Source organism: Podarcis vaucheri, assembly GCF_965113315.1.
Source record: "Podarcis vaucheri genome assembly, chromosome: 1".
In the NCBI taxonomy this organism is placed as follows: Eukaryota; Metazoa; Chordata; class Lepidosauria; order Squamata; family Lacertidae; genus Podarcis; species Podarcis vaucheri.
Window position 1 is genome coordinate 31426122 of NC_138759.1, and position 12577 is coordinate 31438698.

The 12577-nt window shown below is 44.5% G+C and overlaps 1 protein-coding gene across 3 annotated transcripts in view; it reads right to left on the reverse strand.

Moving 5' to 3' along the window:
• Positions 1-2092: 2092 nt before the first annotated feature.
• Positions 2093-12577, reverse strand: part of LRRC74A (leucine rich repeat containing 74A) — a 30286-nt gene continuing 19801 nt past the window's right edge. Inside the window, exons 11-16 of one of the 3 annotated variants that reach the window (XR_014222144.1) lie at positions 10678-10821; positions 8362-8469; positions 7143-7228; positions 5868-5945; positions 3292-3366; positions 2093-2298 (exon numbers count right to left, since the gene is read on the reverse strand). Coding sequence is in view for 2 of the 3 variants with exons in the window: in XM_082233604.1 (XP_082089730.1) it covers positions 5885-5945; positions 7143-7228; positions 8362-8469; positions 10678-10821 (399 nt within the window). In the remaining variant the exon portion in view is untranslated. Of the gene's footprint in view, positions 2299-3291; positions 3367-5725; positions 5946-7142; positions 7229-8361; positions 8470-10677; positions 10822-12577 lie in introns of those variants that run through there. The other 2 variants (XM_082233604.1, XM_082233603.1) reach the window with 2 other exon arrangements.

Here is a 12577-nt window from a genome sequence, read left to right on the forward strand (position 1 = left end):
TGGAATAACCGGAGGTATTTTGTGTGTGTGGAAAGAATGTACAATCAGTTCAGTTTTGGTAAAGGTAAAGAGTAAAGGGACCCCTGACCATTAGGTCCAGTCATGGCTGACTCTGGGGTTGCGGCGCTCATCTCGCTTTACTGGCTGAGGGAGCCAGTGTACAGCTTCCGGGTCATGTGGCCAGCATGATGAAGCTGCTTCTGGTGAACCAGAGCAGCACACGGAAACACCGCTTAACCTTCCTGCCAGAGTGGTACCTATTTATCTACTTGCACTTTGATGTGCTATTGAGCTGCTAGGTTGGCAGGAGCAAGGACCGAGCAACTGGAGCTCACCCCGTCGCGGGGATTCAAACAACTGACCTTCTGATCGGCAAGTCCTAGGCTCTGTGGTTTAACCCACAGCGCCACCCGCGTCCCTTCAGTTTTGGTACTTGGACCAAATTCCTGGGCTCAGAATTATTTTATTCTAATTGTCTGTCTTTCATAGTGGCTCCAGTTGGTGGACCTCAACCTTCCAGTAAAAAAGAAAGCAGGTCCTGCAAGTCTTCCCGTTTCTGTTATACAGAGGAGCCTTGTGTGAGTGAGCTGCAAGGCTGGGTGGATGCAGGGGCAAAGGGCGCTTCCAGGTGAGAAGTCCATCCACTGGTGCACTCAGCAAAGTAGCAGAACCACCACCTTGAAGGCCCTGCCTTAGTACGCAGCATGTAGCATTGCTTTGTCCTGTTGCATGGATTTCTTCTCTTTTATCCCTTCCTTGAGGGTGCTTTGATCATCACTGTGCTTCAAGTGCTTCTCTTCTGCAGTTACCAAACTTGTTTAGTATTTCTACTAGGATACTGTTTTGCAGTTGGAGGGTTAGCCTGGATGAGTTCACTCCCAGTCCTGTCTATAATTGCAAAGCTAAGGTTTGCTCAGGAGAGTGATGATAGAACCAGCAGGACTGCTGGAGATCATCCTGATGGCACTGGCAAAGTAGTCAACCATGCAACTGTTGTGAAGAAGATTTCTATCGATAGATGGGGCCTTCTGGAAGCAGAGAGTCATCTGGTAATCAGGTGTTCACATCCCACCTCCCTGGGAAAAGTGGTATCATTGGTGTGTAAGACTGCAATAGACTGGCAGTCCTGGAAATGAGTGTGAAACAGACACATCATTCGTCCAGGGGACATGTTTATTCAGCATTCTTCTTGATTTGCTCATGTAGCAGCTGGATGATGTGCACTCTTTACTGAACATTTGTTATGATTTGGTTATGGGGTGGTTACATAACAAGGAACATTCATTCTGATTTGCTTGTGGTGTGACTACACGCCCTCCCTAGAAATGGGAAGACCTGGGAAAAAACCCGAAAAAATGGGGGGGGTATTTCCCCCCATTTCCCCCCAAAGCTGTTTTTTCCCAGAAAAATTGAAAAAAAACACCAGTTTGATATAGTTTGAATATTCCACACACACACCCCATTTTCCTGGGGGGGAAATCAGCTTTGGAAAAACCTGGACTTTTCCAAATTTTCCCGGGTTTTTCCCAGGCCTTCCCATCTCTAGCCCTCCCATCAATCATTTGTTCATCTGACACTTTTCAATGCATTTCCCTGTCTCTTTCCAAACTGCAAAAAGTCTGTGTGTTGTTTTTAAAGTGGATTTGTTGCACTCAGGCAACAGGGTGTTTTGATGCACTTTAACTGTGCAAACCTAAAATACTAGTATGTACTGGTACTTGAATCTGGAGGGCACAAACAGAGACCTGACTTTCTGTCCTAGCTGGTGGACACCCCTGCTGCTGCTGCTGCGTAAGAACTCTAACTTGGTTGCCTAAGCTTGCATTCCCCTCTTCCCTCCCCATTTATTTTTCTTTAAGTGTGTCATCTCTTTCAGATTGTAAGCCTGAGGGCAGGGTAGGGACTGTCTCCCTACTGAGCTTCTAAGCAGCTCTGAGACCCCTTTTGGCCAAAGTGAAAGCTTTTAGAGAATGCTTTTACAAGTGCAAACAAACAGGATGCCAGGCACTGTACAGAACGGAGGAATAATCCAGTCTGCTGCACATAACATTTCGTATTAGGATTTTAAAAGAAGTTCGGTTTCCCAGGAGAGTTAGCCAATGCATCAATTTTATTCTGTTCCTGCCCTTCTTTCTCTCCATCTACAGAGACTGGATAAAGCCTTTAAAGAAAGAACAGCCCTTTGATTGGATCGTCATCCTTGAACCCGGGAAACCAAGAGCCAATTCAGATGTTTGAAATAAGTACAAAATACAGTCCTCCTGGGCTCGCTTTGTTCTCTGCGATTAAGAAGCCAACCTGCAAATGGAACAGCAACTTCTTTTATAACTGTGGAAACTTATCTAGTCCTGACAAAGCATTTATCCTCCTCTAGCTAAGTCAGAGTTTTAGCTATGTCAGCATGCTATTTTGGTGTGTATTTTCTTATATGCCCGAGCTTACGTTGCATTTGCTTCCCCCCAACCCGCTGAATAAAAATATTTTCAATGATTTAAGACTCTTCTTTTGCCTTAGCTTACTCAAAGACTGCGAACTATCAGTGTGCCACATTTCTTATTATAAAACTTGTATAATATAATATTATCATATTCCTGAAGAGGGGCAATGGTGAGATTCAAAGTACCCTGTATTAAGAAAGAAATGGTTGCACAAATTTCATAGAATCACAGAATCATATATCTGTTACAGATCTGCCTTTTTCTGGATTAACTACTGCTATGGAACTTGGTCATTCTGTCAAGAATTACCATATTTTCCCATGTATAACACGCCCCCGTGTACAAGACGACCCCCATTTTGGGGGGCTCCAAATTAAGAAAATGGGGGGATTGCCCAGAGTTGTTCAGTTTTGTGTGTGTGTGGGGGGTGTTTGCCAAAAACCGCTCACCCAATTGCCACAGCGGCAGCCAATCATCAACAGGCCTTGCCACAGCCACCAATCACCCACCCACTTGCCGCAGCAGCAGCCAATCATCAACAGGCCTTGCCACAGCCACCAATCACCCACTCACTTGCTGCAGCAGCAGCCAACCGACAGCAGCCCTTGCCTCAGCCACCAATCACCCACCAAATTGCCACTGACAATCTCCTGCTCGTGGCTGCAACCAATCGCCCGGCCCCTCTCTGCACTATGCGTGTATAAGACAACCCCCAATTTTTAACATTATTTTATAACAATAAAAATCATCTTATACACAGAAAATTATGGTAAATCTCATCTAAAGGCTAGATCTGCACAAGAAGCATCTTGGGCTCCTCTAAAACAGCCTCACTTGAACTCAGTTTACTCACCTTTAAACTTTTGACATGGTGACCCGGCCGCTCAACTGTTCTCTGTATCTCTAGCTAAGGGCTCATCCAGATGACCTGTTTATGCAGCATTTCATCCTGATTTGCTTACACAAAGGTGTAAGGTGGTTAGACTATGTTTGGTCTTTATTGCACATTTCCTCTGCTTTGTTTACAGGGTGGTTATATGACAATGAGCATTCATTCTGCATTCATCCTAATACTGTTGTGGAGTGTTTGCACATCTTGTAATGAGCCATTCATTCATTTCAGAGTTTTCCATGTATTTCTCTGTTTCTTTCAAAACTACAAGAAGTCGGTGGTGTGGTTTTTTTAAAAAAGAGGGGGATTTGTTGCACTTTAACAGAGCACTTTAATCCGCTTTATTTGTGCAAACATAATATTATGATAATTCCTCCTGCAAAATACTGAGAAGGGAGGCACTGCAGATCACACAGCCCAGTGTTGCTTCTTTGAAAAACAACAGTGCCTTGCAATTTGCAATACAGCTAATCTCCTTTGTCATGCAGTGAAGCAAGAAAAGGATCTCAGTTCTTGAATAAGAGCAAAATTCCTTAGGAAGCCTCAGCTGTTTTGAGAAATTTGTCCAGATCCTGCAGGCATGCCTCAAAGTGTGCTGACTGGAGTAATATGAAGCACAGAAAGAAAACCTCCAAATCCCTACTTCTGCCTGTCCTGTGTCTAGAAAGCATGGTTCTGAGTATGGGTTTTGCCTTTGCCTCACCACTTCCCACCAGAAACTCACTCTCTAGTGCTAAATCGGAACAAAGTATGGGTTTTTCCAGGGGAAAGTGGTGGGACAAACAGAAGTGTGGATGAGCCCTTAGTCATGTAGGAGAGGAAATTTATGCAGGTAAAGCAAGTATTGTACCTGCTAAAATTCACTCTTCTGAAAGAAACAGGAACTCAGTGTGCAAGGAAGGCAGACTGATTGGAACTTTTACGCTTACTCTTCATCCTTAAATCACAGCAATTTGAAGTATCTTAATGTTTTCACTTTTAGGATACAATTATGCATAGTATCTTAATGAATACAAATATTTAGGAGCATAAGTACATCAGTATCTGCCTTATGCCAAGTCAGACTATTTGTCTACCAAGCTCTGAGGCCTCAGCTATATTGTAAAGTGCAATGTACAAATGTGACACTAGATGGTGATGGTGAGCTATGGCAAATTCAATATATTTTTCAAAACTTTTTTTTTTTTTAAAAAAACCACCACAGCGGTTTTTTTATGTGTGTAGATTCCATTTGACTGTCAATATGGATATGCTTCCACATCAGAGCTGTATGGCAGAAAAGTGCATGGCTGCTGAAGGGTTGAAGCACAAACAAATCACACAATGGGAGAATTGTGGGTGTGTGTTAGTCATCACTTGCTGGACTAATTTTTAAAAGAGCTTGCTTCAGAAACAGCAAAAATGTGTCTCTGTTTCCAGCAGAGAGGGGGGAACCAGTGCACTCCCTATGGACTACAACTCCCACCATCTCTGACCATTGACAATGCTGGCTGGGGCTGATGGGAACTGGAGTCCGTCAACACCTGGAGGCTCTTCATCTCCTGATCTAGAAAGCACTAAAACTGCTTCTGCCACACTATAAGTATAAAGCATATTAGATGATGATGTATGAAACGAAAAGGATTTCGCAAAATTCTCCTAGGTGGGAGAATCATGTTGTTTGTCACTAGTAACATGACAGGAATGTCTGACTGGTGACCATGACACACACAGTTCCACATGGGAATGTAAAGATAATAATAATAATAATAATAATAATAATAATAATAATAATCATCATCATCATCATCCTATATACCTGAAGGAGCGTCTCCACCCCCATCGTTCAACCCGGGCACTGAGATCCAGCACCGAGGGCCTTCTGGCGGTTCCCTCACTGCGAGAAGTGAGGTTACAGGGAACCAGACAGAGGGCCTTCTCAGTAGTGGCACCCAACCTGTGGAACGCCCTCCCATCAGATGTCAAGGAAATAAACTATCTGACATTGAAGTCCTCCTCCGAGGGTCTTCTGCTGGTTCCCTCACTGCGAGAAGCCAAGTTACAGGGAACCAGACAGAGGGCCTTCTCAGTAGTGGCACCCACCCTGTGGAACACCCTCCCTTCAGATGTGAAGGAAATAAGCAGCTATCCTATCTTTAAAAGACATCTGAAGGCTGCCTTGTTTAGGGAAGTTTTTAATATTTAACGTTGTACTGTTTTTAACACTTGATTGGAAGCTGCCCAGAGTGGCTGGGGAAACTCAGCCAGATGGGTGGGGTATAAATAATAAATTATTATTATTATTATTATTATTATTATTATTATTATTATTATTATTATTATTATTGCACTGCTTGGGGGTTGTACTGTGTTTTCCCTAGAATATTTTAGATTCTGTATTTCTTTCTTTTGGAAATCAGTTGATATTTCAGTATATTTTACGATCTAAAGTCAAGACTTTTGATCATTTCCCCACTTCCAGTACGTCCCCCTCAGCCCACAGGACATGTTTCTTAGCTTCCTGACACAACTTATCCTTCCATCCTTCACTGGCTGACCTCACGCCTGGACCTGATTATCCTTCTTCCTCTTCCACCTCCTCGGGCTTCTTTTCTGGCTCCTCAACTTTATAATTACTAATTTGAAAGGCGAAGGAAAAAAACAGTGAGGATTTGTTTTTTTGAAAAAAGAAAGTTTGCTGAGAGTTCTATCCAGTGTTGCAGAAGCAGAAGTTTGCACAATGGATCTTTCCTTTCCCTTCCACTCTCTCCACCCCCACCCCATGCTGCTCTCTTTACCCGCTGAAAAGCATCTCAGGAGAGCTGGGGGCCTACCAAACATGGTGAGATATGTCATATAGGGCTGCAGTGGGAGGGAGAAATTGCCCCAAATTGGAGAACAGAGCCTTGTACAAGCTGCCCTTCACTCATGCAATATGGGATGCATACATAGGCGCCGACTCCATGGGGCCTGAGGGGGCCCGAGCCCCCTCAAAAATTCGTTTGGGGGGGCTCCGCCCCCCAATAATCTCGGGCGCCCCTCCAGCAGAGCGCCATCGCCGCCCCTCCCCCAGCCCAAAATGCACAGGGTCGGGCTGCATGCCTCCTGCATACAAGATTGCCCATCCCTTAAAGGTAAAGAGACCCCTGACCATAGGTCCAGTCATGACTGACTCTGGGGTTGTGGCACTCATCTCGCTTTATTGGCTGAGGGACCTGGCGTTTGTCCACAGACAGCTTCCGGGTCATGTGGCCAGCATGACTAAGCCGCTTCTGGCTAACCAGAGCAGCACACGGAAACACCATTTACCTTCTCACCTATTTATCTACTTGCACTTTGATGTGCTTTCGAACTGCTAGTTGGCAGGAGCAGGGACCGAGCAACAGGAGCTCACCCCATCGCGGGGATTCAAACCGCTGACCTTCTGATTGGCAAGTCCTAGGCTCTGTGGTTTAACCCACAGCGCCACCTGCATCCCACCCCTTAGAGACCATCAAAGTCCAAGCCTTAGCATCTTTAGGCCTCCCCAGTGGCTGCTCCCAGACTTTTGAATTCCCTCCCTAGAGAAGCTAGACTGGCTCCCTCCTTGTTGTCCTTCCTTGTTGTCCAGACAGAGCCTGCTGACTCCTTCTAACTCAAAAGAACGCCATGGAGGTCAGTGGTGTGCACCCTTTTCTGAGCAGATTTGTAAAAGGTGGACAATTTTGGAAGTCATGCCATAGGAAAATGAAGACCTGTGGCCTGTTTGAGAGATCTATTTGATCTCGTGAATGAAAACCGGAAATCGAGAACAGAATAGAGTAACAGGCCAAATCTGGCTACCGTTTACTCACCTGTAGTCCACGTACCCCGTCCTGCTTTGGTCTAGCTTGCGCACCAGTTCCACAACCTGTACCCGGTCCAAAGGGATCTTTTTTTGCTTGTGATACAAGAAGAATAACATTATTGAAATGGAGTACAGTTACATATTCCAGAGATGGGGAACCTGTGACCCTTCAGATGTGGATGGACTGCAACTGCCATCACACCTGGCCACTGGCTGTGCAGAGCTGGAGTCGAGTAACATCTGGAGGGACAGAAGTTCCGCCCTCCTGATATATTCCTTCCTCTGTTGGGTGGCTGTAAGGTAATAGTGCCCACCTCCCTCTCTCCCCTATCTTATCTGCTGAGAAAGGTACCATGCAACAGACAGAGCCTGCTGATTCCTCCTAACTCAACTTCTCTAAACACATCCTGTTTATAATAATACACCTCAATCTGCCGGAAACATAGGTGCCAACTCCCTGGGCCCCGGGTGCCTAAGCACCCACAAAATTCCCCATGAAGGGGCTGGGAACCGACAAATTTCGGTGCCATGGCCATGCACACTGCATGGCACCCACAGCCCCGGGGGCCAAGCTGGCACTCCTGGCCTGAAACACAAGGTGGAAAACCCTCATGACCCTCGCTCACCACTTCCAATATCTATGTCCAGGACCAATTCTGAATTTTAATTTCAGCACCCAGCCCTACCCATTGCCAATCTCACATCTAGACTTTGGCCAATAATGTTTCAGCGCATCTACACTGATTTGTTTGAGTTATGTGCTCAGATGGCTCAATCTCTGCAACTCGTCTCGTTCTCTAAACAGCCACGACCCCTGCCAACAAATGTCACTGCTTTTCCTGACTGTTTGATGAGCCAATTGTCTCTCTTCCCATCTGCTTCTCTGTACCAGCAATACTTACGGGGATGAAAATGAAATATTGTAACATAGGGTTTGTGGTAGGTGCTTGGAGTAGCTAGAGATGTACCAATGTGAGAAAATGAGTCTTGTTTTCATCTGTCTACACTAAACGTTTAAATTGCTTCCATACTTGCTTGACTGTTTCGGTTTCCAACCATGGAAAACACGGAAACTGGAGTTCTGGGAAAGGGCTGAAGTCCTCCCAGCCAATATTGCCGACACCCCAGTGAACTTGCAAGACCCAGGGGTCTTTGAGAGAATCCACAATAATTTAAACCAATCAAATCTCTTTGAAATTCTAGTATAGTCGGCCTCTGGGACATACCAGCATCATGGTTCTTCGAAACTCCGCCACGGGAATCTTCATGTTGCCATATTTGTCCATATTCCTAAAGAAGTCCCAGAGCCTCAACTTGTGTTCATCTAAATAGTTCTAGGAATAGAAAATAGAAGCTACTAGCATGAGTTTGATCAAACTGCGGGAGGCAGTGGAGGACAGAAGTGCCTGGCGTGCTCTGGTCCATGGGGTCACGAAGAGTCGGACACGACTAAACGACTAAACAACAACAACAACACGTGAGACCACAAGTCCGATCCCTCTCCCATGGATAGCATTTACTGTTTTTCTTATATAGTCAGATTATATCTACATCTTGGGCTTCTGGTGCAGAGGCTACGTTTTCTGTTGCTCAAAACCACTAGATAGAACCACTCTAGAAGCGATTCTGCTTATTCTTTTGCTTCCTTCCTGTTTATCTTTAAGCATTTACAATACAAATATGTTATTGGGTGCTCTTTATTAACTGAAAATATCATTCTTTTGCCAGGATACTTCTATTTCTCTTTCCAGATTGATATCCATTTATTTAAACCTGCCCATTGCAAGAATATTCAAGGCATTAAACATTATTTAGGATGGTACATATGGGCCCTAAGATTATTCTTAGTTGATTCTTAGCAGATGATTCTTAGTTGTGGCACTCACTTAAAGAAATACCCTCCCCAGAGACATTAATCAGGCCAGCTCTATTTTCTCTTTTAAGCAGTTAAGAACAGTGTTGATTTTTATAAATATGTCAGTGCTGAGGAAGAAAGTAAGATTATTTTTGTGCTGTTTTATTCTCTTGGATTATTTTATCACCATGGGATTTTTTATTGAAATGTTTGCTGTGGACTCAAAAGGCCTGGTAATAAATTGCAAAATCAAAAGATACTGGAAAAGGTCTCTTGCAATTTGATACACTGCAGCTTGCAATTTAGCCTGCAGTCCAATACACATTTACTTGGGAGCAAGCACTATCGAAGACAATGCAACTAAGTTGTGAGTAATCTAGTCAAATTTTAGGGTGCTTATATTTCAGAATTGTGGAAAGAAGATTTGGGCTAACTCCAGGGTCTTTGTGTTGCTAGGAGGGGATTCTTACATTGGCTCCTGTGAACCTCTGTCTCAGCACAGCAGTTTATGCCCTCAAAATGTAGGGCAGGGATAGCCAATGTGGTGCCCTCCCAAAGCTGCTGGACTCCCATCAGGCTCAGCCAGTGTGGTCAATGATCAGGGATGATGGGAGTTGTAGTCCCTAACACCTGGAGTATGCCACCCTTACGGATTAGGTCAGGTTGGAGAGTAATTGCTTTCTCTCCAGAAATATTGTAATGTTATTTTCCCATTCAATAGCACCATCTACCGAGACTTGTAGAGAATGCATGCTTTCGAAAACAGGAGTCGACTAGGAAGCTGGTTTATGTGTAGCATGGCCAGATTATTATTAAAGGACTCTTGTACCTTTAATAATAGTATTTTTATTATTTGCGCCCCACCCATCTGACTGGGTTGCTGCAGCCACTCTGGGCAGTGAAGGGTTATGTCGACAAAGGCATTTTGGTTTTAAACTCTTCAAGGCTAGTGTAAGTGTGCTGTTTTCTGACATTTTTCAATATTTTAGTGCTAATTCTCTCTCTCTCTTTTTTTTTAGACAATAAGCCGAATCCTTTTTTGATGCATCTCTGTTGTCTGTTCATTCTTGGGGTGCCCAGCTCTTGAGTACATCCAGGTTCCAACATCAAAAATTCCCTAAAACTGAGAGTCAGGTTGCATGTGAGAACTGCAGGCTTGCATGCAAACTACACACTTCATAACACTGCTCCAGAGGAGAGATGAGGGAAGCAAGCTCGGGGTGACAGCAGCTGCGGCTTGCACCCGTGCCAAAAACAAATGAAAAGCCCCATACGTTTCCTTTAAAATGTAAAAATTTCCCATGGATGGGCATGTCGGCCCTCCAAAAGAGAACATGTTCGGGATTTACCAGATGTATGCCAACCCTAAGTAACCTCATTTTGATGGGCAGCAAAAGCATGACTTTTAAGGGGTGTGCTCTCTCCGGTAATGCAGTGTTTCTGTAGCACAAGTGCAGCCTTGAGATAAGTCTGCGGTTTGTAAATAACTGTGGTGGGTGCACTGTTTGAAAAGCCTGACTGTGCAGAGGCCACTAAGAAAGGAATGGGAAACCTGTGGCCTGTCAGTTACTGAACTCCATCCGATGGGAGCCTAATCATTGCTGGAATGCCACGGGTTCTCCACTGCTACCCAAAGAGAAGCAAACTCTCTCTTTGACATGACAAAAATGCGAGAAGAGGACCTCACCTGAATCAGCTTCATTGCATCTGGCCGTGGTGGAATCTTATGGGCAACGTGGCCTCCAACCCCTCCATAGACGACATCTAGTTCAGGCCGTATGTCACAGACTACATCCAGCAACCTGATGAAGCCTTCATTCACCAGCACATTCTAAAGCAGAGCAGATTGGATTTAGAGCAGACAGGCTGGATCCCATTTCCATATACAGTGGAACCTCGGAAGCCAAATGTCTTGGAAGCCAAACGTTTTGGCTCCCAAACTCCAACAAACCAGATGTAAATGGTTCCATTTTTGAATGTGCCTCGGAAGCCGAATGGCTTCTCTTTTCTCTTTTTTCTCAATGGGGCTTGCCGACTGCCCCATTGAGCCTCAGTTTTCGAATGTTTCAGAAGCCAAACGGGCTTCTGGAACGCGTTACGTTTGACAACCGAGGTTCCACTGTAATCGGTTACAATTGGAAGACAACCCTGGAGCCTCTCTGGTTGGTTTCAATGTCCAGGGGTTGACTGAGTGTACCTTGTGCAATCCATCTCAATCAAAATTTGGGGCCCAGGCAAGCCAAAAATTGAATTATATGAATAGAACAAATGCTCTCATTTTGCATAATTGATTCTGCCCCCTTCTAACTTTTTGTTTACTTTGCTATTTACACACACACACACACACACACACACACACACACACACACACACTGCTATTTATCCAAAAAAGGCTTGCAGTGTGATTTGCCAATCACTAAAAACAGCCCCTGTCCTCAGGTTTATAATCTAAACAGATGCAGCACAAATCCTCACTGGCCTTGCAGACAACTTCAGTGTCCAGAAAGTGGGAGAAGCAACAAGAGGAACAGCCATTTTAGATCTGGTCCTAACCAATGTTGATGACCTGGTTAGTGGGGTAGAAGTGGAAGGATCATTAGGCGCGAGTGATCATGCTGTTCTGAAGTCTACTATACAGTGGAAAGGAGCAGCCAAGCATACTAGGACTCAATTTCTTGACTTTAAGAAAGCCGACTTCATAAAACTTAGGGAAGTGCTGGGTGAGATCCCATGGACAGTAATACTAAAAGGAAAGGGAGTTCATGATGGCTGGGAGTTTGTTAAGAGGGAGATAGTAAAAGCACAACTTCAGGCAATACCAATGAGACGGAAACATGGAAGGTGCCTAAAGAAGCCAGGGTGGCTATCTAAAGAACTTTTAACTGAGTTAAGATTAAAAAAGGATGTGTACAAAAAATGGAAAAGGGGGGAAACCACCAAAGAGGAATTCAAACAAATAGCCAGCACATGTAGACACAAAGTCAGAAAAGCTAAAGCACAGAATGAACTCGGGCTTGCTAGAGAGGTTAAAAGCGACAAAAAAGGCTTTTATGGGTATGTCCGTAGCAAAAGGAAGAACAAAGAAACAGTGGGGTCACTCAGAGGAGAAGATGGTGAAATGCAAACAGGGGACACAGAAAGGGCTGAACTCCTCAATGCCTTCTTTGCCTCAGTCTTCTCCGATAAAGAAAACAATGCCCAACCTGAAGAATTTGGAGCAAATGATTCAGCAGAGGAAACACAGCCCAGAATAACTAAGGAGATAGTACAATAATACTTGGCTAGTTTAGATGTATTCAAGTCTCCAGGGCCAGATGAACTGCATCCAAGAGTATGAAAAGAACTGGCAGATGTGATCTCAGAACCACTGGCAGTCATCTTTGAGAATTCCTGGAGAACAGGCGAAGTCCTGGCAGACTGGAGGAGGGCAAATGTTGTCCCTATTTTCAAAAAGGGGAAAAGAGAGGACCCAAATAATTACCGCCCAGTCAGTCTGACATCAATACCAGGGAAGATTCTGGAGCAGATCATTAAGCAAACAGTCTGTGAGCACCTAGAAAGGAATGCTGTGATCACCAATAGTCAGC